Source organism: Branchiostoma lanceolatum, chromosome 8 (genome assembly GCF_035083965.1).
Source record: "Branchiostoma lanceolatum isolate klBraLanc5 chromosome 8, klBraLanc5.hap2, whole genome shotgun sequence".
Classification (NCBI taxonomy): domain Eukaryota; kingdom Metazoa; phylum Chordata; class Leptocardii; order Amphioxiformes; family Branchiostomatidae; genus Branchiostoma; species Branchiostoma lanceolatum.
Genome location: NC_089729.1, coordinates 11,183,277 through 11,207,877, shown reverse-complemented (window position 1 = coordinate 11,207,877; position 24,601 = coordinate 11,183,277). Strand labels below are relative to the sequence as shown.

General features: G+C 40.5%; 1 protein-coding gene across 1 annotated transcript; it reads right to left on the bottom strand.

The window, feature by feature from the left end:
• Positions 1 to 1,631: 1,631 nt before the first annotated feature.
• LOC136439906 (fascin-2-like) lies at positions 1,632 to 22,370 on the bottom strand. Its single transcript, XM_066435568.1, has 5 exons — positions 20,830 to 22,370; positions 5,903 to 6,080; positions 4,127 to 4,288; positions 3,484 to 3,611; positions 1,632 to 3,032 (listed from the first exon to the last, which is right to left on the bottom strand). Exons 1-5 carry the CDS (start codon positions 21,647 to 21,649, stop codon positions 2,827 to 2,829), a joined length of 1,494 nt encoding a protein of 497 aa, XP_066291665.1. The 5' UTR covers positions 21,650 to 22,370; the 3' UTR covers positions 1,632 to 2,826.
• Positions 22,371 to 24,601: the final 2,231 nt, after the last annotated feature.

Sequence of the window (24,601 nt, the reverse complement as noted above, 5' to 3'; positions counted from 1 at the left end):
TTCCTATAGGTAAACGGGTCATATAAGCTTAGGGAGCAAGGTCTCGGCCGCTTGTTGTATATGTTGTTTATAGAAGTAGGAAAGATGCCGTTTGTTAAAAACGCAACATTTCCTATAGGTAAACGGGTCATATAAGCTTAGGGAGCAAGGTCTCGGCCGCTTGTTGTATAAGTTGTTTATAGAAGTAGGAAAGATGCCGTTTGTTTAAAACGCAACATTTCCTATAGGTAAACGGGTCATATAAGCTTAGGGAGCAAGGTCTCGGCCGCTTGTTGTATATGTTGTTTATAGAAGTAGGAAAGATGCCGTTTGTTAAAAACGCAACATTTCCAATAGGTAAACGGGTCATATAAGCTTAGGGAGCAAGGTCTCGGCCGCTTGTTGTATATGTTGTTTATAGAAGTAGGAAAGATGCCGTTTGTTTAAAACGCAACATTTCGTAAAGGTAAACGGGTCATATAAGCTTAGGGAGCAAGGTCTCGACCGCTTGTTGCATATGTTGTTTATAGAAGTAGGAAATATGCCGTTTGTTTAAAACGCAACATTTCGTAAAGGTAAACGGGTCATATAAGCTTAGGGAGCAAGGTCTCGGCCGCTTGTTGTATATGTTGTTTATAGAAGTAGGAAATATGCCGTTTGTTTTGGTAGAAGCCTTCGAAACAATATCGACTAATATTTCTGTACACAGTCGCGCCCATGTAAGTGTGTACACGACGGCACCTAATTCAGAGAAATAATTTTCGATAGTTATATAAGAAAAACTTCACAATGAAAAATAAAACATTGAACTTTGAGGTCTTACTAGTAGGCTAATGTTATTCATTTTAAAGAAGTAGGAGAGATGCCGTATGTTTTTTGAGAAGCCATCCAAAATAAAAGATCGCTGTGTCTGTCTGAGCCGCGGGAAGTGTGATAAATATATAAAACTTAATAGAGAAACACGATGTTTTCAGTTATAGCATAAAACTGTACTACTGTTATGAAAAGGAAAGTACAGCAGTTCCGAAAACGTTCTGGAAGATACAATCTTATCTGTACGGCATATTTAAATACACATGTAAAACATACGTAAATATACCCGTTGTTTTAAGTCACATATACAAATGCCTAAATCGTCCGGAAAGGTTTGATTTTTCTTTCAGTTACCTTTATGGAATCTGAAAGCTTCCCGAAATATTTTGTCGTGTTTAAGGTATTGATACGTATTTCGGAAACTTTGCTTAAATATCCCTTTTCGTGCCGTGTTATGCTGACATGTTTATGAAGTTGTTACAAAGTCCGCCAGGGGTCGTGATATCACAGTGGGTTCATATGTGGCAATGCACTACTGTCTCGCTGTATATATACAATGACATTGACTAGCTAAAGGTCCGATTAAGTGATGCACTTGTGATTCTATCTTTAGAAAACAGCTAAACGTTACTCTGATCCACTTGCCCTGTTCTTAACTAACTGCGTGTATGGCACAGTATCATAAATCTCACACGCGGGAATAAAACAATTGTCGTGACAACATCAAAATAGCAAATATTTTCCACTTCTTTCCTACCGCACCACGTTTCGAATCTAAGGTTACAAATTGCACGGTAGGTACAACAAGAAGGATGGTAATCAGCTCAACAGATACACGATTTGGGAGAATAACTATCTAGAATATCTAGTAATTTATGTACTAACAAACAGCCAAAGCTGTGGGGAAAAACAATTCAAAGAAGATGTCCAAGGTACAATAATAAATCTAAAAGGCAAGCATATGTGAATATTTATCAATCACAATATCACTGACACAGCTGTGTTCGTTTCCGACTAGAATATCTATTATCTTAACCATTAATAAGCAAACATTCACACATTATCCATCATAACAATAATCATCCAACCTATGAGATTTACATTAGATTATCATACGTCATTCAAGGTCGACCGTTTTATCCGTGCCCATGTTATATTCTCAAGCGCCTCCCAGCGGATGCATCTAGAGCTACAGGGGCACAGGCAAGTGGCTTACCCAAAACACAGAAGCTGGCATACATGCAGACAAAGCTTCAATAACAAATATCGCTTAATCTAGAGTCTCTTAAAAGAATGATTTGCAACGCATACACAGGCAAAAAGTGCTGAAATTGTAAACTGAACAAAATCAATATAATGTGTTCCTTTCTTTCGCCGTAAACATGTTATTTAGCCACCATGCAATAATAAACACTTAACAATAAGTACGATGTATGCGCTTTTAAAACAGAAGTGATACTAGTAAGCTGTTTGTTGATAGAGAACCTAACAGCAAATACAGCGTGGAAGGTAAATTACAAAACTGAGCATAACTTGATCTATCTTTCATAAGTGTCATGAGTGTACGATTTTGTCTTCCACTTCTATGTAAGCTAGCTAGTAAAGGTGAGTTGCATCTTTATACATGTAGCCTCACATTCCGTACAACCGATTCGATATTTCTCGAGAAGAGTAAAACGGCAACATGGCCGCGGGAATCATTGAAAGCGAGGCCGCTGTCGTCTGCACATCTTTGAAAAAAACAAGATGGCGTTTCACAAACAGACGATTCTGAACCTTCCCTCCTTCTTTAATAGTACCATGGTATCATTAGATGCATACGTTGGTCTAAGTTCGTGAGAAAATGAACAAGACTTGGTGCAAATACGTGATAGAATGTGCGATTATAAACTGCTCTCCGAGTTATTTTGAAGATCATACTGCTTGCTTCTAGGCCCTTTTTCAGTCTTGCTGCACCAAATTCTGTCCATTTTTCCAACTACAAGCTGCGTGCCTATCATTTTTTTTCGTCTATCTTATCAAGGTGCCTGTTATCTAGTATTCCCACAGTGTATCTTTATTGACTTCTGTGCCGGTGGCCCTGAATTGGCCGTTCTGCTCCCCTCGCAGATACTTGTCGTTCGGTGCCCGGATGCAGAACTTGCTGTGCTCGCGGAGCTCGATCAGGAAGTCGGTGCCGCCCTCCGACGACATTGCTACATTGTTCTCGCCTTCCATCTTCCAGAACTTTCCGTCTTGACCTGCAGAGAGTGGGAAGAGGGTATAAGTGTTGTTTTACCCTTGGGTCAATGGGCGCCGCCATGTTGGTTTGTGACGTCATGAGTCGGCCATCTTGGAATTGATCAAGTGCTGTCATATGTACAGGTCAGTTAGCCATTTTAGCCAACAAGTTTGCAACGAATGCATACAAGTCTACAAGTCATGGGTTATAAAATCTGTTAGGGCTAGATTCTTCAATGTATCAAAGACGAAAATAAAGTCCAAAATTCAGCAATCGACAGCTCGTCATAAATAAACCCCCACTCGATAGTTAAATAAAGTTAGACCCTCTCCATTCTCTCACCGAAACATACAGTACAGTTGAAATTAATGGTGTTAGCTGACAGATGAACAGAAAAATAAACAATATCTCTTAAAACATAGTTTTGTTGGGAAGGGGGTAGAATGGGGGGGGGGCGTCTTGAAATCTACCTTTTAGCTGGTAAGCTCCATCGTTGTTGATCATTTCGAAGATACCGTAGTCCGCATGGTGACACTCCAGTCTGTCTCCCTTCCCAACCGCCACGAACCCGTGTGAACCTCTCAGTACCAGAAGTGGTCTGTAAACAAACAACAAACAGAATAGTAAATAAACAAACAGAGAAGTCTTGAAAGATGACAACAATCGAACGATCAAGGCCAGTACTTTTAATTTGGTGAGAACACTGCGATGGGCTGTATGAGAAAAAGAGGAAGGGTGTGTACCCAAGAAATTAAACAAATAGTATCTAGTATGCTCTCTACTTTAGATAGACCCCTAGCCTCACACATTCTATTAGTTATATTTCCCTCCCTATGCAGGGAGGAAATATATTGTTTTATTACATTTACATCATAATTCTTACATCATAATTCTTACAAATGTACCAAGAGGGCGCTCAAGAGCAAGATGGGATGACCGGGTCTTCGATACACTTCAATGACTGGAGGGTCTGCGCCGAGACTAGAAACTGGCGAGACCTATGCCTGTCTGTAGCCGCCATGCAGCAGACCATAGGCCTGATGCTTCCGAACGATTGGTTGATTGATTGATTTATACTCTGAATGTACACTAATTTTGAGGACTCAGTAATACCTGTTGACGAGCTTGAATGTGAACTTGCAGGCGTCGGAGATCTCGTCAGCAGTGGCCGCTAGCTGCCCGTTCAGCTTCGTCGCCACGAACCGCCCGTTGCTCGCCTGGAAGGCTATCTGACGTCCCAACCAGTGGATTTCAAACTGCGCGTCGAGGGAAGCGCTGTTGCAACAAAACAATACAAAACAAAACAAAACATGAGCAACCACAATTAGAGAAATATATTAGACCGATGCCTTATCCCCGCCCTCCTATACAAATATAAACATAAAAATTTGAAATATCTGACAGACATGCATGCAGTCACTCTCTCATTGGTCCAACTGATAATTACCACGCTATCATTTGTTGAACTGCTAATTGTGATGGACAGTTAAGATCGACCATTATGACCCGTTAAACTTCACTGAACGGGGCGGTCAGCCAACGTTAACCCTGTTTTGGAAACTAGTTCAATAGTTTTTGAGGATTAATCTATGATATCATAGTTGGCTTTACCTTCCTGTCAGTAGACAATTCTGATTAAGTTATTCTCAAAACCAGCAAAAAACATTTCTTCGAAAGCTGTGAAAAACGTGGGAGGGAGGCGCCACCTAGGCATGTAATTGTCGAATCGCATCAAATTTTCCAACCTGTCAACCCAATAACGTGATTGTACAATTCAAGACCGTGTGAAAAAGAAAGCAGGATGAAGTGACCCGTAAAAACACCTGTGCTTCTTCTTAAGAATGTTCCCACACCACCTGGACTGTGTAAGATCTCATAATAGCTCCTTATTTCTTTTCTCACGGCCAATCTTTTTCTCGACCATGGGTCACCCACAACAGAGGAAGTATTGTGATCAGCCTTTTTGTAAGGAAACTCAATTGTGAGGCAAAGGCTTATGATAAATTCCCTTTTGCACACAAGGCGCGACCTGTAGTAAGTTGTACAAGCAAAACCCAAATCGGCCGATTAACTCTTTTTTTTTGTTATAGTCCCGAATTCTGAGTAGGGTCTGATTGAAATGTACTAGCAATTTAGGTACACGGTTGAGCTTGAATGTTTTCCATTCAAATGCATGAAAAATAGAACATTTTTAAGAAAAAAAAAAACAGTCGGAAATAAAGTAGCGATACGAAAAAACTCCGTAACAAATAAGGTTTTCTGTAGCTTATACGATTATGGTTGGGGGCTTCTGTTACCAAGGCCTGGCGGAATATCTGGAAATCTAAATTTCTCACAGTCAGGACCCCACAAGCCGTTAACACCTGGAACATTTCGGTCACTGGCACAACGGGGGGTTACGGGGCCTTGGAATACGTGCTATTCAAAGATCTCTCTTGAACGATAATCCTTTTCAAGTGGATCATTCATTTTAGGAAAAGCAGACGTTGAATGAAAGAATGGACGAATGTGACTAAGTACTTTATCGTAAAAAGTAACACAACTAAATACAGTACATTTAAAACTTAACCAGGAACAATAAATCTACACCATTTCTTCCTTACATCACCACCCACAAAATCAAGACCATAGCGAGTCCAGGTCAAAATATTTAAAAAAATGGAAGTTCTACTACAGTACCAAGGTCACATACCAGGGGGGCCAAAATGGACCTTGGCCTTTGCCTTTTCAACACCTACCCACGTACCAAATACCATTGTAATCCATATCGAGGAGTTATTGAGTTATGCTGACTACAAAAATCCGGAAACACAAACACAAACAGAGACACACACAGAGACACACCAAAAACTATATCACCATCCGGAGGTAGAAATTTCCGCCACATACCTCTGTGATCCCGTTGCCTGGAGACCGGAGTTCCCGCCCGTTTTTAGCGTCCAGAACTTGTCGTTGTTGGTGCGGACGGACCACTTGCCCGACTCCTTGTCAATCTCCATCTGAAACGTCTCCAAGTCGCTCTCCCCTCTCTCTTCATCAAAGTCCTGGTTGGCCGCAACGTCCACTCCTAAAGGGGAAAACAAAACAGACAGACAAAACGTTATATCTTCAGACTTGTACAGTGGCTGTCTATGGAGTTTATCGAAGATAAGTGCCTAAAAATAGAAAAGATATTCTTATGAATGTCCAAAACATAAAGAAGATACATGCATGCGTATCTTGAAGGTATGTCTGTGATGGTATGTTGCAAGCTTGTTGGTAATTTGTTTTCAAGACTACTTTTCTATACTATGTCAGTCAGTCGAAAAGACTGTGACTGACAGAGAGTATATTAAATATTTCATACTTTACTATATACATGTACTTTATTATACTTTTACATAGAGAGGGATAAATGATCTAACTGATTCGCAGAAAAATAAAGATCATGTAGCTTCCTCCTTGCTACTACAACTATTTGGAATGAAAATGTTTATGTAAGAATTATTTCCAAGGAAGAAAAAAGAACAGAAGGTAAGGCAGCTATACTAGGTAGACAGATAAGAAGAACAATTGAAGAAAGGATGAATGAATGATGAAGATGATGGAACGAGTGAATAAACTTGAAGTAGGCGACCTCCCACCTGGAAAGCATGCCAACTAACACAGCCAAAGGGATTTACTGACAAAAAGGCGATTGTTCGAATGCTACCCGGGGTGCTTGTGAAGTTCACAAATCAAATGCAAGCATTGTTGATGATAGTAGCCAAAAGTTTCTAAAATTGTAGTACAAATTGATAACATTTGTGTAGTTGTGTAATTATACGAATGTGCGGTGTGCGAATATGTCACCACATTTGGTCCACGACAGTGCCCTCATAGCCGTGCACACTTTATGCAGTGGCGACAATAACACGAGTTACAGTAAGTTAAGCTCGATTTTGTTGAGAGACGGTAGGGTCATATGAGGCCATTGCCAAGGCTTCTGTACAAGGTTGGCATGCTTCGTGATTCGGAGATGCTGGCAGCCAATAATCTACAAAACCCCCACTTCTTTCGTCGCATGACTGTTCTACATATAAAAGTGACGACAGGGGTAAAAGATAACAGTGGTGGGAAGCAGGGGGGGGGGGGCAGTTACAGTTGAAAGCAAAAAAATGAACAGTAAATTCCCAAAGAAGCTTTGAACACTTTAGGATAATATTCAACGAAGCAAGATAGCATAGAAAATGGATATTCTACCTATACATAATATGTATCAAATAGAGTTTCAGATGTTTGGTATCAAACCTGGTTCCGACAGATATTTCCTAACAGTCACTGACGAAAGATAGCGGATGCTGTCTGAAACGTCTGACTCTTTCAAAATTTTATCCAGTTGCTTGAGTAACTATTTTGGGCGTATCTTATTATCTGGATGTCTAACCTTCATCAACCTATATATAAGTCAAAACGAGCTACATGCATGTACGTATACGTACTTCGATGCCATTCTTTGACAATGGCCGTGGTTTGGACCCCGGTCCATTGTGTGCCATTCGCACCATTGTGTGCAACAACAATAGAAACAATGGGCCATTGTAGGGTTGCGCAACGGGAACGTGATCACGTCGTGCAAATTTAAAAACTGATTATCAAACGACTTTGGGTTTTCGTATGTGTGGAGTTTTTATTATTAATGAGCATGGTCTAGACAGTATTACCTTTTAGAGCAAAAACTATTTTTTTTTTGCTTCCTGAAGGGAACAATATTTCCCGTGTAAAAATGTTCTAAAATGTCTGTATTTAGTACATGTACATTCCTTGATATTGTAATAAACACAACAAAAATGTCAAATGGACATACACAAAGGTTATCTTATGCTGTTCGAAACAAAAAATGTGATGAAAATGAACAAAAAATTGTGACCATGTGTCTTTTCATAAAGCAAGTGACTTATCTTTCATATGTAAAAAATTCATTGATTTTTTTATATTACAGATGCAATATGGCGTGTACAGATACACTCCCTGCATTTTTACTGTCTTCGCAGATTAGTCATCGCAATTTGAACTCTGGTCTGACTAAGGCTGAGTCAACAAAAACGACCCTCGTAATCTCAGACGACGGGCAAGAACAATCGACGTCGTCATGGCAACGGTATAGACGTTGTTTGGGGCACACAAACAGGGCGTGACACCGGGGGTACAGGGATCGGCAGGATCGGTATATCACAAGAAGTTGTGTGCCGCGGGGAATCGGACGATTATTGGAAACAATTTACGGTCGCTGTTCTTGAAGGATAATCGATTTTATCATTTTTACGGAGTGGCGTGAGCGCAACATAACGTTCTGTTTATCATAGAGATAATATAAATGGATGCTGATGAAAATCAGATGATGATAACGGGATTATGATGATGTTGCTGATGATAATAATGATGCTAACGACGATGGTTATGATGAAGTTTATGATGATATAAAATGATGCCGATGATGATGTTGGTGTTGGTGATGAAGTTGATGATGATGATGATGATGATGATGATGATGATGATGATGATGATGGTGATGATGATGATGATGATGATGATGATGATGATGATGATGATGATGATGACGACGACGACGACGATGATGGTGATGATAGTGATGGTAATGATTATGATAACAGGATGATGATGATGATGATGATGACGATGATGATGATGACGACGATGATGGTAAAGGCGAAACTTTGAAAAGGGGCTATACAAATTAGCCGTACAATATCTGTGGAGTTCATTCGTACAGCCCCTATTGTGCTGTTCCATAATTCCACAGTAACAAATGCCGTTAGCACCGATATGAATATACATTGAATATATCTATAAACTTTTACTTGCATTCATTTGTTTTGTAAAAATGTGCATGGGTATCAAAATGTAATATGTGTCAATCAGCCTATTTCATGCATTTTACTCCCAACTGGGGATGATTCACTACTACTTTGGGTAGGTGTAGAGTCCATGGATAGATATGATGTGAAGTCGATAGGTGATGGGTTATGAGTAACAGAGTCCATCGATCGTTCGGCGACATGAAACGGGTACCAGGTCAACACTAGAGGTCAAAGGTTATCGGAAGCTGGGAACGCCCAGCTTTCACCGAACGATTTTATTTTATTTTTAGCTCCGGTATTTCTTTGCAGTCACGATTGAAATGAAAAACGTTTCTTAACATCATGATGTGTTAACACTAACTACTTTCAGGAGTAAACAAAAACAATCATAATGGATTGTTTTGTCTTCATAGTTTATGTCTTTTAATTGCACAATATTACTAGCTACGCCGTCACATAGACAGCTAGACGACAGTATTTCCACAAATTTCATCGGAGGGTTTGCTTTTCTTTCAATTTTCTTCTATGAGCCATTACCATCAGTCACTGTACATTCTCACATATCAAATTACGGAACTTTAAAATGGACCTTTAAAACTCTCTAATTAAATCAGGAATGACCTCTTGATGGAAGGGTCAAATTTAACAGGATCAACTCGTGCTCAGGGACAGATGGAACACACATTACTTAGAGTGATCTAATTAGGTTTCTGTCGCCTCGGTCGGAAATTCGTTATGACAACATTGAGCGGAAATGGGAGAAATCCTATTAAAAGTTGACACGAATGAGGTGACAGTAGAGATGGTGGTTTTTAGGCGAGACGACATTGGGAAATGTGTCACAGTGTAGATGGGTAGGGCTGTACATGTATTACCTGAAACAGTTAGATAGATAAAGCACGGCACATAAATATTAATAATATTCAAAAACGTTGAAATTAATATAAATTGAGGTGTTTAAATATTTCTTTTTCCTGGAACTGTCGTAGAGTGGAACTCGTTGCCACCAAGTACTATTGGAGCATCCTTACTAGATAGCTTTAAACAACGCTTACAGCTAAATGTGCAAAGGCTAGGTGTGACAGGCAGTTCTGTGTAATATAACCAGCTACTGGTGTGCCGCGTGCCTGCGAAGCTGGTGTGTTACGCCAAAAGGCGGTTATACTGGCTATACAGATACAGATAAACTAACATCTCAAATGTGTGTGAACAATTTCTTTCTGATTTGGCTCCCTTTTTCTCTGTTAAGAGTTTATTTGTAATCTAGATTGGAATGTGTGCTCCATAAAAATTAGAAAAAAAATTCTCTCCTGTGCCTTGAAAACTTCTTCTGACTACCTCAGAAATATAATTGTCTTGAGTCGACCCAGATCCTTAACTAAAAAGTATTGCCCATAACATCCAGGGACTTGTTTATTGAGTCTCTGAGGACTCGGTTTAGTGAAGATAAGAATCTTGGCATCTTGAGAAACCATGTAAAACACGCGTCGTTAAGATAACAATCTTACAGTCTCCAGTAGCCATGCTAAATATGCATTTATGCTTTCTCAATTATGACAGAAATGAGACATTTGTCTTTTAGAACAAGTAGTAAATGTAGATAACAATCTAGACCCTCAAATATAGCCAAGGTTGTTTCTTGTTGTTGTTTTCAGTTACAGCTTTCAAAAGATACGGCTTTTACTTCGCCCAAGGAAGTGAAGTATACATGTTTGGGGCTAATTCCTGCCTGCGTGTTTTGGTATCTGTTTGTCTATGTGTGTTTCCGCTATTCCCAATATGCACAATGCAGTTTTGTTGATCAGCGCTGTTATTTTGCCTTTTTTTTGTTGTAGGTTTTTTGTCAATTCTTTGAGACTATGACAGAACCGACCGACTGACGACAAGGATCTACAAGAAGATTTTCCGTCTCAAGACAGCTGAATTGAATATCACACGTCCACGACCCCCCCCCCCCCCCCCCCCATACCTTCAAATTTGCTGTCATAAAACCACCGGCCATACGATATGCAAGAAGTTGAACCTTTAACCGTACTCCCAAATCAAGCGATGTAGAGATATCTGTAAAGACTTTCGGTTTTTGAAAACTCTTAGACAAAATTTTCCGTCAGAAAACAGCTTAATTTAGTACGACACATCCACGCTTGCCCCCCTCCCCCCACTGCACCCACTTTGAAATCATAAACATGTCGCACGACAAATGTTACCTGGACCTTATTCGTGTCATCACAGAAACAAACTTTAACCCGCATATTCAGAAATGAAGCAATGTGATGAATAATGAGCGTGTTATCTTTCATTACGAATAGATTAAGTACTCTTATCAGGAAAGTCCATACGTGCTCAATAAGTGTCTCATTAATTATTCATTAGTCACGACCATCTCCAGATTATGGACTGCCGTTGCTATGGCAACGTGGGAAGGAGTCGGGTCGAGAATGAAGCACAGTGTTCAGGACGGCAGAAACGTTTTATTATCGATCTCTGATAGTCAGATACGTCTCCAGGTCTGCAATATTTGCGTTCAAAAAATCAATAAGTTGAGCAAAGTGATTTCATGGCGTTGTCCCTGGGAATGCGATACCATATTTGGTAACAGGTGCAGCTTTCAACGGACATTCTCGTCCACGTGCTACCAGCTTTCTGCCACTGTAGTCTGGGTACGAGATTGGGCAAAGGAGGGGAGGGGGTGGATTTTCTCTGTCTCAGCCGCTACCTCCTGCCTCCCCCCCCCCCCTCTCTCTCTCTCGATGCCTCTGTCTAGACTTCTGGTTTCGCTTCTCTCTCTCTCTCTCTCCCTCTCTCTATCTTTCTCTGTCTTTCTAGTGTTTCTCTCTCTCTTTTTCTCTGTCCGTCTCTCTCTCTCTCTGTTTATATGTCTGCCTAGTGTTTCTCTCTCTTTCTCTGTCCGTCTCTCTCTTTCCCTCTCTCTCTATGTTTCTCTCTGTCTGCATAGTCTTTCTCTAACTCTCTTTCCGTCTCTCTCTCTCACTCTGTTTCTCTCTGTCTGCCTAGTGTTTCTCTCTCTTTCTCTTCCTCTCCCGCTCTATCTCCATCTCTTTATATCTCTCTCTGTCTGTCTATACATCCCATATAATCAACGGTAACTACCAGGAACAGAGGTTGCCTTTAAACATGTCTTCTTGTTTGGCTTTCTCACGTTTCTTCGATCGAACTTTGTTTCCGAGCTTTAACTTGCTGAGTCAAAACCTTAACCAGAGACGACCGCGCGCACAGTACACATCTTTCACCCAGCCTTATCATCCGAACGACACTGCTCAAATAGTCTATGTTTGTATTTCTGAAGTCCACCTCCCACAAAGAGAGAGGCCGCATTGTAATCGTTAACATATATGGTTGGTAAATACTGGTTACGTTAGATATTATGCAATATCATACCATAGACCATATGATGTGACACAAGGATTTGCCATCTTTTTTTACGGTCATTTTTTGCACCTTTACAGTATATATAAGGTATTTCGATAAGGAAGGTCGTCGAATATTTTCCTATTTACTTTAAGATTTGTTCAGATCAGAAAAGGGGGCGTAAATTTCATTTGATACAGAGGGGAGAATCATTTTTAATGGCCGTCTCTGTTAAAAACGACAAGATGGCCAAATCAGCACAGTTTTGTTGTTGATGTTGTTTACTTATAAAACGCAGTGTAAAGTGCTTGTTTTCTTTGCCAAGCTGTATTCCCATCCGAGAGGAGCTGCGCTATGCCCCCCTCCCCCCAAACAGAATATTTCTTGTTTGCTCCCTGATATTGACTCTTCAGTAGGCGTGTTCTCCATTGTAACGTTGACCAAATGTAGTATATTCCTTCCGAAAGCAAACTTGTGAAGATACAAAGTCCACGAAAATTTGACCCCATACGACCAATAACCAACCGTGACAAGGCCTTTCTTTTAAATTCGGACGATTTTGCATTAGCAAACAATGAAGATCAATAATGAAGCTAAAAGATCCCTCTGGACTTTTCAGACGACATTTTGAGACTCTCATACTGACCTTTAAAATCTCCGTGTCAAAAACGTCTCTACGCACATTGTATTCATGTTTCTCGTATTAATTTTCAAGTTGATGTAATTATTTGTTCTCCACATAGAGTCCTGCAGCTGAAACTACGCTTCCAGTCTGCCTTTGTTTGCACTCGATGTAGGAGCCCCCCTCCCCCCTTTTTTTGTGTGCGCCGGCTGTAGAAAACACTTGTTCAAACACTCTGTAAACATCCCCGAACTCGTTTCCTGTACAATTGCTGTACAACTGTTTGTGTAGTAATCCGGTTTCATTCAGCCTTTGGTTTATTGAGTTTTCCTTAAGTGTATGCTAAAGCGGTTACAACTGTATAATCAAGCGCGAGTTTGTTTCTAGTGCGGTTTGTGGTGGTGTAAAATTTCTTACTAATATAAACAGTTGTGAGTACAGAGAAACTCCTTTTTAATTTTTTTTTTTTCAAGATGAGTGTGTCTTCAAACCGGTACCTCAAAGTAGCGATCGTACTTGTTAATGAGTCCCCCTCCCCACTCCACAACTTGTAAAAAATGTCAGTAGACAACTGCAATTTGTTCGTAGACTGTGATGTACACAATTCAAAGAAAGATCTTTAAAAAAGAAAATCAAGAAAGAAGACATTGAAATATACAAATATGCATGTACACGCGCAACGTGAAATGTGAAATGTTTGATAAAGAGATTATTGTATACCAGAGGCAGTATTGGATCGTAAAAAGGATTTTTTGTTCGATTTTTATTTTATAACTGCAAGATATTGCCCTTCGAGCATTGTTCAGTTTCCCACTGAAAAGCTATTTTATTGCAGACAGTAGCGCTTAAGTTTATTTCGTATTACTATTGGGGACAGGAAGAAAACATGGCGTCGTCAAATTTGAGAGGATGAAATTCCACTCTTTGTGATGACAACACGACACTGTTGAGGATTCCCGCTACACTAAGTGACAGTAAAGACGCACAGCTATGTTTATAGTGGATCAGACCGGGCTTAAAAGGCATTAAAGCCGCGCCCGTCCCATTTTTGCATGTTTAGACACGGTATATCGCCTGTTTCTAGTACCGTCCGTACCCTCCTAATGTAAATAATTTCTTTGTTTCCAGTAAAGTTGACAAAGAGTGCCTATTCTAAGTAGAATAATTAAAAGAATCTATAAACAAATAAACAGCGCTAGCGGTGCTAGGATGTATGAAAATCATATTCTTAATTACAAATGTATTTCAAGATCTAATCTTGCTTTCTTTTTCTTCTAAATTCATTTTCAGTCATCAAAGAATGTATTATTGATGGAGTATTCTGTATTCGAAGTAACCATGTGGCACTGTTTAAAACCGCAGATTCTTTCTTAAACTTTTAGCCTTGTAGTACACTTCAGGAATGCACCATAGATACAGATCATTTGCAGTGGTATTTCATTTAGCTTCAGGGGGGAAATGCTGGGAATTTTCTCAACGGTTTTCCCGTCCAAACGACTTTCTTTTCACATAAATCTTTAAGATAACTTAATCAAGCTCAACTGCTTTCGATTATCGTTCGTTGTATCAATTCTCATCACTGTAAACTTTCACATACAAATTAGAATCTACCTTTGCCCATGTTGTTTTCATAATAATGTTATATGTAGCCTAAGTTGTAAGAAAATATCGTCAACTACAAAACATTGTTATTCATACACTATGCTTCTTCGTACCCTTGTCCAATGTCAATTTCTTAATCCATAGAAGGTTTAAACAATTATGTCATATGGACATATTTTCACCTGGATTTGTATTAAGCATTTATTCATGTACGTTCCGTTGTTATTCATTAACAAAGAGAGTGGCTTGCTTACTGTGCCCTCAAATATGCCGTGCACAGTTAAAATTATAAAGAACGCGCGAACGTGTTCAAGTGTGTATACACAGGCCTGCTTAATAGTGTTTTTATTAGCTAATAACTTTTGTTAAGTCCAAAGGTACTAAACTCCTCACATGGCATTTGATGCTGTAAAGAGCAACTTTTGACCTCGAAAAACGTTTGACTGCAAGGTAGTTAATCTTAATTCTATTTCAATATGTCACCGTAGCTTTGTACTTTCCGATCTCTTTTCTTATTTTTATGACCTGGGATTGGCTAATAAAGATAAAGAAAGTACAATGTACTTGAAAAGTGCGGTACACCTCACTTAAGTAGAGACGATTTCAAAGGGACTACATACTCAGTATGTAGTGTCTTAAAATATGCAAGCAGTCATGTTACAATATCATTCGAGAATTTCCAAGAATGTTAGAATTTATATTTCTAGTACAAATGCATTGTAGTCGAACAAAGACTTATATGCATGTTTGTTTATCTTTCCATGTCTAGGTGTTTGTAATACGCTTTGACTATGTATAAAAGATGATTTTCCTATGACTAAGCTAAAGAAAGCATCATATTTGACTACGGGCCATACGGCTCAATTTTTGCCCATATTTGGTTATTTCGGAAGGCACTAGACAACAATGAAAATTCCATAGCTCATGCTTAGCTTGGCTTAGCTCTCAGTTAATACATAAATATACTCTCAGGCCAGACATTCACTAATGAAAAGCTGGATTTGTTTGCTGCATTCGATTCATTGAACATTGATCATTTGATTCCATTCGTATCTGAATAAATGTTTTGACAATTTATGCAAACTTTACACCCGTCGTACTGACAGTAGCACCACATTCACCTACATAAAAGACATGTCACGAAACCGTCATGCAATTCGGTTGGGTGGTGGTCAATTGGTGACGTTACAAAGGGATGTTTGAAGTAATGTTTATTTTGCTTTGGGCTAAATGGATACAATTGTTTACACGTAGGCCTGAAGCATGTTATATTTGCATTACGAGTGATGAAAGAACCTATATAATACAAAGACATTTTCAACTTTTGTTCATCTACATGTTGTGATATATATGCATGATTTACCAATCAGTATAAATACATGGCGTATGAAGAAAGCAGAGCTTACTGAACCAATGAATAAATAAATAGATAAGAAAGCAGACTATTCGTATGAATAAAAACAGGACGTTTATTTAATGCTGAAGAAAGCAGAATATTCTCCTGCATACCACGCCCGAATTCATGCAACCTGAAATCTGCATATTTCGAAACGTGCCTCGGGAAAGGTCGTTCGACTAGCCTGTCACTGTTGATGTTTCCCGCCAAAACCTATAGACGACCTAATTCTTTAGACGGTTTTTCCGCTTTGGGAAATATTCCCTATGGACACGCTCATGTCTAAGTGTACTTAATATCTCAAGTCGCATCTAAACAGTGAATTTTCCGTGAATATATTTTTCACAATGATACAACATCTCTAAAATACATATTCCCTCAAATATTGATTTATACATAAGGTAAGAAATGGCTATTTTCTAAAAAGAATATCATGGCTTTGGCCCTTTTTATAGAAAAAAATACAGGAATTTGATAACACCTTTCCTATCGTTATATTTACATAAAGGTCTCTATCTTTATGTTAATACAATTACGTTTTTAAAACAGTATTCAAGATCTCACAGATAATATCATCACGAGTATACACATAAACATTATTTGGATAGATAGATTGATATAAAAATAAACGAGTATTTTTATGATGGAATATGTTTACCGTAAGTTTTGCAGCTGTGGAGCGGCGGACAGGCCGATCTCTAGAGACATTATATACGCATTACGCCGCGATTTACAATAACAAGCTGAAAGGCGCCAGTGCATTATGCGTGATTCTCATATAGTCTATCATGAATATACAGAAAGTCCCCATCTGCAAAACCACAGGAGGTTCATATCAATATTCACGTTAGGATATCATTTTTTTTTGATATGGAATATTTTGGAATATTCATTATTAATTGTTCAAGAAAAAACAATTGGTCAAGAAAAATAAATTGCAGACAAAAAATGTTACTTTAAACATTAAATTAGATCTATAGAATATTTTGAAAAACACGGAATATTTTTAGATATACAATTTTGAGCCCTATATTACTCAAATGTAGCATTCATTGCTAAAAAAAATAACAATTTTGTAGATAAAAAATGTTACCTCATGTAATAGCTTACAGATTTTGTTTTCGATACAAATTGGTAATATTGGATGGTCCCTAATATAATCCAGCTTTAAGGGTATCGGATGGAGGTTTCATGAATATGATCATTTGCCGCTTGATGGTATGAGTGAATTAAATGTAATTCTAGCTCATCTATTGTGATCGCGTGGTTTTCACAAATTCGTGACAAAATTCTATATTCTTGATACGGTAATTGAAGGAAATTTAGTTATTTTCTGTGACGATATTTAGTCGAGAAAATTGCAGCAATTGCAGTTGCCTGTAGTCCTTTGTGCTTGAACGAGACCCCTATGGGACCATGTCAATGCTTGATGACCCGTTCCCGTAATCGAAAACGAACCTGCGTAAATATATTCTGTCTGAAATCACCTCACTGGAGACCCTCAGTACCTAACCGATTAGCATTCGTATCCAGTTTTCACTCAATTGCAATTTGAATCCAATGGCACAGAACTGGCAGCCAAACTGTCATTATAACAGTTCCGTAACGATAAGCTACAGTTTTATTTGAAAACATGAAGGTATGATGAATAATGTAGTAGGAAAGAAGAGGGTATATGTTCGATCTAATTTAGGCAAACGCCATTGTTTCATACGTAATATCGATTCTGTGTAGGCCTTGGAAGACAAATTGGGGTCTGCATATCTCAGACAGACTAGAAGATTGACAGTATTACGTACAACGTCTAATCGCAGACGTTTGGACGCCCGCCATGGGCCTTATTGCGTTGCTAAATTGTAAATATGATTTATTACAAGAAGGACATGTACAGTTAACGTTAGGTTATAACATTGGAGTAGAACTGAATGTGGTGAGGGGGGCAGAAACGCGTAGAACAAAAAACCTTCATAATATGCTTTACTGTTTATCTTTTTTGAGGTTCAGCTGTTGTTGCATTCCTGTTTGTTTGATTGAAAGTTATTTATGCCAAGCACCGTTGCCATCTTGCGATCCGGCAATTGAGTCTAACATTAACATACAAATCGATACATGCACGGAAAAACACGAGACCTGATATTTGGACTTCATGTTGTACTATTGACCCCGGCGTACAAAAGAAGAGTATCATTGCCTGGATGGGGAGGGGGGTAGGCATTGAAATCATGAAAAACCGGCCCCCTCCACACATAAGATGATAAAAGCATCTTGATTTGGTATCTTTTAGAACCCTAGACCCTGAGCTATAAAACGACGAGAGAGTGATGTATGTAGCCTACTTAGCCAGTCTAGTGTATCATCAATCAACGCGCGGTGCACTTGTTCTGTGTCATTCTATCGTCTGAAGGGGGTGGGAGGGGGGCAAGCTAAGGCGTGTATTTAGAACAGGTGGTCCCGTAATGCCTTGATCTCTCTAATGTGGGACGCCAGGCTTTTCGGGTCACATCTGCACAAACTTTACAGCAAATTGTGTGAGGAATTAACTGGAAGGCCGGAAGCGGTCAGTCTCTTTGACAGAAAGCAGACTGTGTGGAAAGGGATTTTTTTCAGACGACGTTTTGAGCTAAATCCTGACAGAAATTATGTGCACGACAAGAAATAACGTTATTTTGCGGCGAGCGCTGAGGGGAGGGGGGTGCCAGACGACATTCAAGCTACATTCTGACAGAAATTATGTGCACAACAAATATGACGTTATTTTGTAACGCACACTGGGTGGAGGACGCTTTTTAGACGACATTTTCAAGAGCTAAATTCTGACAGAAATTACGTGACAACCGGACCATTCTCAAGCAAAATTTTCTGATCGAACTTGGAACGACAACTAGCCGTTTCCTGTAAGTTCAAGTTTATTCACACATGTCTTCAAGAATCCAACGCATACAATGTAGCTTGAACCACATGCGGTGGGCTAGGACGTGCTTAGAATAGAGCACGCGAAAATACATGATCCCACCCAACACTTCGACCAGACATCATTTGCAGCAAGGGCAAACCTAATATACTAAAATTACGTGGGTGTACCTTCAATAGCGTATAACCCTGCATGAAATTGCTCTTACATTTGCCGTATTTGTGGTTACTGAAACGACTCGCAATTTTCATATATACATAATGGCATTGAACAGCTGGATTTCTTTCAATTCCTTGCTCGCCTTATTTGCGTGCCTTTTCATAAACGTCACCTAAGCGAAAAATCGTCGAAATTGAAGTGATGAATGACGAAGGAAAGAGGTCGGCCCGTGGCACACAGATTCACAGTAAGGGTCCTCAGAACCAGGACACCAAACAACGGACGCCATTGTCTGAACAACAAGGGCGCGAAATATGATTACTACTCAATTATTATTCCAGCGGAATCGCCTCCTCTCCATAGACTCATATTGGGGCCCCGTGTTTGCCTGATTGAAGGACATTGCATTATACTAACGCAATGAGAAGGAATGTGAGGAATTTTCCATTTATCATATTGTTATGAAAGTAGTTGGTACATGGAATTACGCTGTGATGGTATTAAGGTTTGAAGGAAAATCGTATGAATTATTCAAATTCAATTTGGCAAGCAGAATACTGCAAACAATGGGGAAAAGCTGAAAGTGGCCCAGGATTTGCAAAGGGGGAGAATCGTTTATGTTATAGCGTTGGTGTGTATGTGTGTGTGTGTGTGTGTGTGTGTGTGTGTGTGTGTGTGTGTGTGTATGTGTGTGTGTGTGTGTATGTGTGTGTGTGTGTGTGTGTGTGTTGTGTCCGTGTGTGTTTGTGTGTGCGTTCATGTGAATGTGTTTACGCGTGCCTTTGTGTGTATGTATGTGTGTATGTATGTACAATGTATGTGTGTGTGTGCGTGTGTGTGTTTGTATGTATGTGTGTGTGTGTGTGTGTGTGTGTGTGAAGTGTGTGTGTGCGCGCTCGCGCGTGTGTGGTTGTATGTGCGTGCGTGCGTGTGTGCGTGCGTGGAAATATAGTTTATGAATAGTCTCACGGCCTAACGTAACCCCCAGATGAGTGACTCCCTCCCCCCACCTATGCGATGTACTGACACATACACACACAGGCCCTAGGCGATGAAAGTGGTTTGTCTCCATTTTCCTTATCAGACGATGCGTAGTTAATCCTACCACGGCACTTTCTCCCCTCCTGTTTTCTCCTTCCAGTCTTATCTATGAGATATCCGGAAGTAGAAATACATCGCAAATCCCAATCAGCCCCCCTCCCCCTAAAAGCCACAAAGTCCCAATTTGACTATCATTTTAGAAGATCTTTCCCTTACATACATAAAGAAAAATCCCTACCGTGACCCAAAAATCAGGAAGCCGTGACAAACACCATTGCTATTGATGACATAGGCATTTCTTCTTCGCCCCCTGGATGAGGATTCTATTACAATTACTATCCGCCACCTTAATCACGCTAAATATATCAGTTAAACCACAGAGAATTACCGAAATCCACGGCGGCACACATACTGATAAAAACGAAATTAGAGACCGTTTTTGCATAATGGAAACGATGGCATTCTATGACATAGGAATGCTATGTAGGGGGCTCTGGTACGTGTACATTTTCTACCCAAGCAAAAGCGCGTCACGCTTTATTTTTACAACTTGCGCGACTGCGTGAGTTATTGTGACACGATTGACACATAAACAGGTGCTATTGTCATACGCGGGCTTTTCTTTCGCCGCCCTGTTTAAAGTTCGCGAAACGGGCAAATAAAAAACGCGAAAAAAATCGCCTATATTCTTGTGACATTGCATATAGAAACATTACGTACATAATCGAGAATCGTGTACGTATATGGCTTTCCGCAAGAAATGTAAAGCGACCGAAAGTGTGTCAAGGGGATAGTGCTTATCAGTAATGGAAGGATGGAAGGGATGCGTGTGACGATAGATGTAATAAAAATGGCGGAGTGCCAAGGGCACCTTACCTTGTCTAACTGAGACGAGACGTCCGTTGTTGGCGACGAAGACTGCTTGAGGATGACTGTCCTCTAAGACAAAGAGTTCGTCCTTCCCCGGTTTGTTGTTGCGTGTCATCATGGTGGCCGTGCCCCCCACCGCGGTCAGGTACTTCCCCATGCGGTCCTTCAGGGCGATCTTCCCCGAGCGAAACTCCAGGGTGAAGTCGGTGTCCTCGCTTGAGTCGTCCACGAGGCGGCCATCTCGGTGGAGATATTTGTTGTTGCACGTTTTGATGGCGTACTTGCCGTCTCGGAACTCGAGAGTGATGAGGGCGTCGTCACCCCATGGGTGGTTCATGTCGACGCGAAGCTCTTCGTCTTCCTCGCTCCATCGCGCGTACCGCTTGCGGTTGACGTTCTTAAGGTTGACCTGCGGATGCATGGCAAGGTGCACGGTCCACAGTTCCTCCTTCCCGACCATCTTGCTGAAGCACCGCATGTTCTCGCCGTTACCGCTTAGGTACAGTCCGTGTGCCATGCTCCGAAACGCCCAGCGACCATCCTCGTAGGGCTCGATCAGGAATTTCTCCTCCTTCCCTTGCTCTTCGGCGTCGCACGAGACGTTCCCGTGACGATCAGACGTCAGGAAGCGGTCCAGGTGAGACCGCAGGTACACCGACTCCCCTTCGGGATCCTGCTCGATCGTCCACGTCTGCTTTTTCTTCAGGCTGTTTCCAGTGACGTTGACCTTGTTGCCGAAGATCTCGGCCGTCAGGTACTTGTTCTTGTAGTTGATCAAGCCGAGGGAAAGCTTGAGGATATCGGCGTTTACCCCGTTGGTGGACATGTTGGGTTTGTTGTCGCTTGCAACCTGACCAACACTCTGAACTAATGCTAGGTAAGAGACCGCGAGTGTAGGGCGTATTCTACAGCGCGGCGGAAGAGCTCACAGTCCAACGGTTACCGCACACGCACACGTTTGCTTGGGTCAGAGAGCCGTTCTCCCCGTGTACACGGTTTTCCCAACACACGCCCGCTTGGACAGCACACCGATCGATACGTCAAACACACGCCAGTCGGTCACCACCGAATTACACTTCAGCGCAAAAATGTAGCACCGGCAAGCAAGCGTCCCGTACTAAAACACTATCCGTCACTCACTGAATTCGTCAACAGTAGCGGGGGAAATCCAACCCTACTCTGGCGAAAACGATCTCGCGGGCTATTAGAAGCACCCCTAGTACTGAATCGAGCGTGCAAACAGTGAAACAAGCTCTAGCTAGGGCTGTACACAACCACACAATGCGGCGTTTCTCTCCTTACCAGTATAGAACAAGAGCTATTTACCAAACGAGTGCAAGGCCTAGCGCTGCGACTCTGAATTCGCCCTCTTACAGACAACCACAGCCCACGCTTCTCTGACTGTGCGGACCTTGCTTTGACAAACTGACAATAGAGCGCGGGACGGTTACCGTAACTTCCGATATTTTCGCGCATACCAAAACACAAAGGGAATTTCTGCAGACGACAATGAGTAACCCTTCTCATAATAAGGGAGGAATGCAGTCGTATATCCATCCGCACATACATTCATCGGAATGAAAATTATTCACCTGAGTTAGACATCTTTTGGAGACGTTTTTTTGCAAAGAATTATACAGTCTACGTCACCTAATTGTGACCAATGAGCTGTGACTTTTTTTAGCGCAGGTAATCGTCTAGCCGCATAAAACATGAGTGATATTCTCTCACCATCCGGGATGGTTTCAAAACGTATGAATGCAAATACGGCGAAATTTGTATGCAATAGAAGTCACGACAGTCCATTTTGGAATACTGCGCCCGTCGTTAGCTATTACTTGCGTGGATCAGCCAATACATGTAGACGCAAATATATTTTCCCCACGTATGTCTGCTTGAACATTTTTCCGCCCTGAAAAATCGTCATCTTTGGAAAACAACTTAAGGTACGAAATCTTAATTTTCGAAATTAGATTAACCATGCAACTGAGGACATGGTTACAACATTATAGTAGGCTTGGGGGAATATGTTTTCTTGTTAATAAATGATGCAGAAATATGATATATTTGTCTGTGTTTCTGATATGATTTGAAACTATCCCGGTGACTGCTAACGCTTATCAACTATGATAGTGCAATGTTGTAGGGGGGGGGGGGGCAGTAATTCTAAACCCGACAATTTTTGCTCTTTCCTCTTCCGCGGGCATTTTCAGACAAAACATCATTAGAACGTAATTTATTCTGATTTTGTCATCGTCCCTTAATGAGTTTCCGTCGGTGTGATTAGACAGGTTGAGTTAAGTTTCCGTTCTTCTTCTGTCAACATCCCAAAGGAAGCTGAGGTTTTTATCTTGAGGGAACCAAATCTCGCAGGAAGCCCGTCCTGATTGTTATCGCGAGATTTCGTGAGCCGGAAATGATAGTGCACGAGACTGTCTGATACGACCTTGATTTATTTTACAAATGTAGATTATTGTATTCTCATATTTCACTATATCGTCCAAGTTGCTATTATTTACAAAGCTAAAATCTGGAGGTCATATTAGTGTTCTTCTATAGAAAACAATTCGTTTTATCCTGAATTCATTTCGAATTTGATAGCACTTACTACTTTTAGAATACTGATGTTCAACGTTGAAAGAAGCTCAGAAAATGAACGTATCTTATCGAACATAATGCGCGTCATGATATCAAGATCATGATATTAAGAGATATTGATGATAGAAAGAAAATATCATCCGTTTTATGCGCGACAGCTATCTCTTGCCTTTCAGCTGTCAAATGCCAGATTTAATCCGTGGCTTATGTGGTATTTTTAACGCTAATTATGGGTCGCCCCAGGAATGCTTAGCGAGATCTGCTCTCCCTTGCATTGCCTAGGGGAAAAGGGCAACCGAGACATCTTTATGCAAACCTACAATCCGAAAAGCACACACAATCTTATTCGTTACTGTAAATGCAAAAATGTTCGCGGTGATTTTAACTTTTATGTACGCTGTTTTTGCGGTGACTCTTTACGCGAAAAGTCGTTCCTTTGTGTGACTGTAGCGCTACTATTGTTTCAAACGCGAACTTAAAACCACCGTGAACACTCCATTTTCTCGGCATTTACAGTATTCGTGGAACTTGTTACAACAGAATTCACTGAACGTAATATAATGAATGAAAAAATGTCTCACATGATATATTTGCCCCCTCACATAGATTTTCCTTTTCTTTTCTTCCCAAAATAAAAGAATAAAAAATATGACAAAGTCATTTTTGAAATTACAAGGGACACTATAATGGCGGCACACAGTGTAAACTTGCGTGGCCGGAGCGAAAGTGAATGGGTACTGTGAATGGGTACGGCGAATTGCATGAAAAGTATATTGACCCGCCCAAGGCCACTCACTTAATGGAATAGCCCTTAATATACCCTCGGGGCTTAGATTATGCTCATTTGAAAGGGGCGGGAGGGGGAAAACGCATCAACTTCTCAAGTACCCCTCCCACTAGATTAGAGCCAAAGACATAGCGATAGTACCCCCCCCCCCCACACTGAACTGCGGGACAATACATTACTGCTCAAAGGGGATGACCTAAAGTATTGACATTGGTGTGAATTGATAAAATGATTATAATGTCAAGATAAGTCAGCGGGAAAATAACTAGAAAGAGAGCTAGAGGGATATCAAAAAACTGTTGTGTTCACTTAGGGTTTTTCATTATTAATTAGATTTATTTTGCATTCTTTCCAGTCTTTTGTGTTCTCAATTTGTATCGGGTAGTCTCTTTT

What these genes read in the sequence shown, in the direction of transcription:
- LOC136439906 (XM_066435568.1), bottom strand. Translation starts at nt 21,649, where the DNA reads ATGTCCACCAACGGGGTAAACGCCGATATCCTCAAGCTTTCCCTCGGC. An exon ending in TCTCGTCTCAGTTAGACAAG is followed by an intron (nt 6,081 to 20,829) that starts GTAAGGTGCCCT and finishes TTTCCCCTTTAG; the next exon opens with GAGTGGACGTTGCGGCCAAC. An exon ending in CAGGCAACGGGATCACAGAG is followed by an intron (nt 4,289 to 5,902) that starts GTATGTGGCGGA and finishes TTGTTGCAACAG; the next exon opens with CGCTTCCCTCGACGCGCAGT.